Source organism: Tigriopus californicus, chromosome 1 (genome assembly GCF_007210705.1).
Source record: "Tigriopus californicus strain San Diego chromosome 1, Tcal_SD_v2.1, whole genome shotgun sequence".
Classification (NCBI taxonomy): Eukaryota; Metazoa; Arthropoda; class Copepoda; order Harpacticoida; family Harpacticidae; genus Tigriopus; species Tigriopus californicus.
The window spans coordinates 15784486-15787820 of NC_081440.1; the positions used below are offsets into that span (position 1 = coordinate 15784486).

General features: G+C 45.1%; 1 protein-coding gene across 1 annotated transcript in view; it reads right to left on the reverse strand.

Annotated features, from left to right (window-relative positions):
- LOC131889180 ((E3-independent) E2 ubiquitin-conjugating enzyme UBE2O-like) overlaps nucleotides 1-2783 on the reverse strand; it is a gene marked incomplete in the record, with an annotated part of 5957 nt that extends 3174 nt beyond the window's left edge. Inside the window, 5 exon segments of the mRNA XM_059238247.1 lie at nucleotides 1-578; nucleotides 645-907; nucleotides 1009-1167; nucleotides 2178-2381; nucleotides 2450-2783. Of these exon segments, the coding sequence (XP_059094230.1) occupies nucleotides 1-578; nucleotides 645-907; nucleotides 1009-1167; nucleotides 2178-2381; nucleotides 2450-2542 (1297 nt within the window).
- Between the last annotated feature and the right edge of the window lie 552 nt (nucleotides 2784-3335).

Consider the following 3335-nt stretch of genomic DNA (forward strand, 5'->3'; position numbering starts at 1 on the left):
GATTGGGATTGGAATCCTCAGTGCGGCAGACGTAGTCCCCGCAGAAGAACTCTTGGTCGTCCAGATGGTAAATGGGGAACAGTTCTCGAGATGGAACATTCTCCTCCACGGTTCCATCTTGCCAAACTACATCTGCTACGGATTCCGTTCGAATCGTTTCCACCACGTATTTTTCACCGGGGGTGAGGGCCTTGACTTTGGGAAGCTTGCGCTTCTCCCGCTTGCTCTTGAGCTTCCGCACTTTGGCCTTCTTCTTGTACAAGGCCTTGGAGGAGATCACGTTTCGTTTCTTGGTTCTTTTATTCGTCTCGCTCGAGGTGGACTCGGCATCGCTTTCTCCGGAAGAAGGGCTTTCGTGAACCCCTGTTCCAACAACGGCTTGGTCCGTCCCACTTGGATCAACGATCGGCAGCTCTGGAAGCTCAGGGGGTGGATCTCCGGATCGCCCTTGGATGATGCTTTGCTCCTTCTTGATCCACTCGTTCAAGGGAACCACACGATCATCTTCTTTGAGAGTGTAAAAATTTCGATCCCCTATTTGTAGGGTGCACGGCTCAAAAACGTAAAGTTTTTTTACCCTTTAAATAGAAACAGGGGATTCAGATCGGAAATAGGGAGATGCCTTGTTTTTCGGGATCACTCACTTCTTGAGCTCGCTTTTGGGCACAGTGTAGTCTGGAAGTTTGGCCGAAAGCTTCGAAAGGCCGTCCTCATCTTTGGAATAGGCTTTGCACTGCCAATGAACGCCGATGGATTCAACTTCGGTTTCGATCACCGTGGATCGTATGAATTTGGCCTTTTTCGCGTAGTCCGGGCTCTTGAGCAGAAATTCTCCTTTCTCATAGATCGATTTTGGACCTTTAAGGACTAATCCGGGGAAGTATTCAAATCCTTTGAATTGACAATCCTGAGATTTTTTTTGAAAGAGAAAAATCCAAATAGAATTGAAAATGCATTCATCATTAGAGCATGTTTGAGATATTTGGAGCTTCGCTCAAGGTTTTTTACTTCGTCGCGGTCTTCGCAGAGATTTTCCAAACTATCCACAAATTCCTCACTTAATTTGCACAGGGATCCATCTGAGAGCTTCAAAGTGATTTTGTTATTCACGCTTTTGATCACGCCAATCCAGGATTCATAGCATACCACCACATCGGCATTGAATTCCTACACTGAAATACGTGATAATGGGGATATCGCATCAAGCGTTAAAGCAGCGTCCAGAAAACGATCGAAATAGCAGCTTTTCGGCCGAATGAATAGCATTAAAAAAACCTCTACCAATGAACCAAAGCTCTCTGTTAAAAGGACTGGTATTGCGGATTTCCTCAATTCGTCAAAGACTTAATTTTGAAACTCTGAACTTGTTACTATTTAGTGTTGAGGTGAGCGAGCCTGCGTGGACTCGGGCCTTCTCCAGAGGAATCGAATTCAAACTCGTTTTATTATTTCTTCAGTATTTTCATTGAATTTCTTCATATAATACTTTTTTATGTACATCACTCAGCATTTGGTTCCGGATTGATACCCGTCTCCAATTCTTCATTCGTTCGTGCCTTTCTTCCAAACAGTTGTCGTAATCCCATCAATTCTCAAAACGATCCCCCAAACCGGCCAAATTCTCGTCCTTGGTTCCTCTTTTCAATCTACAAAATGCCATCGATTTCTTTTCGGTTTTTCTCATAAGAAAATTGAAGCTTTGTGAGTAATCTTTCTTCAATTTAGCTTATGCCGAAGCATTTGAGTGACCGACAATAAGAATGAGGGTTTCGTCATGTATTTTGAATAAGGAAGATTAGGGCTCAAGTTTGATTTTACTCATTTTTTAGAACTCTCGTACCAATAACCGCATACACCCAGAGTTAAGAAAATGTAGAAAGCTAAGAAGGGCTAGGGAACATAGTCAAACTAGAGGATGAGAAGATGACTAGTGCTATTGTTGATAGTTGACGTTTCGGCATTCGACAATATCGGGCAAGATGGCCGCAAAAACAGCAGGTTGGCAAGCTAACCGGGCGTGAAATAGTTTGAAAGGCGAAAAAGGTAACGAGATAGACCATCAATCGAACATTTCTCTGTTCTTTGGCGGTCGTCGATACTGCATAACCGCTCTTCGGGTTTGGGTTCGGGGTCCTGGAGGGATGCAATTTTCGGTGGAACCGAGCGAGCTAGCTTACCGATGTCTCGGGTACGACTTGTTCGTGTCCCTTGGGATGCCAGGCCACCCGCACCGTCCCGGGCTTGAGCTTGTCGTCCGGGTCATCCGCCTTAGCCTCAGCCGCCGCGTCCTCCCCCTCCTCCTCACTCTCCGATGAATAATACTCCGAGTTCTCGACAATCATGCCAAATTGTAGTTGACCGTGCCGACCCACCCGATACACCTGAAACCCAAACCACCATCATTGCCGGACCAATAATGATCGTACATCACCATCCAGATTGATTTTACCCCATCTTCGTAGAAAAAATGGCAAGTGCCCCCCGGTACACCGCCCTCACCGGCCTCACCGGGATCCCCGGACACGTTCGAGACTCCCGCCATGACCACGATTCGACTCAGTTATTCATGGCCTTCGATTACCCACGGTGAAAAAAAAAGGCCCAGACCGACACACACTGAACTCGGCTGAAGCCCAAAGAGTAGTTAGTCTATCTACGGGAGCTCGGGCTAATTCGTTGGGTCCGTTGGGTTTTCCCAAGAAAGAACCCTGGGTAATTGGAATTAGTGACTGAAACGCCTGAAAGATTGGTGGAAATTGGAGGTGCTCAATGTGTATTTCAGATACAATGGCCAGTTTGGCCCCGAAGGCTGGATCTGAAGCATCTATTAGGTCAGCTAGAACGATCGAGTGAGAATCAAATGGCCTTTTTTGATTCGCTTTGGCTAGCCTGAACCCATGGTTCAGGATGGCGCAAGAAATATCTCACGGAACCTCGATGAACTCCTGTGGGCTGGGCGTGCAAACGGACAAAAGCTTCATTATAAATGCGAGTATTTTTCGAAATCAGATAGTTTTACAACCTATTTCGGGGAACTTGGGCGCTCACTTAGACAGGATTTGAATGCAGGTTAGGATATGATTTGATGAATCGCTACTGCGTGAAATGAGACTCAACGGTCTCGAAACGAATCATCTCGATTTTCAATATAACAAAAGTAAAATTTTACTACCTTTTTTTTGGTTCCATCTCAAATTGCTATGAACCTGACTTACATGGTTTCATTTTTTTTTTTTTTGAAAATTGGCTCTGAAAATATAAAAAGTATTCTTAACTATGCATTCGGTTGAATTCCGCGGAAATTCCAACCAACAGGTAATCATGTAAATTTGGGC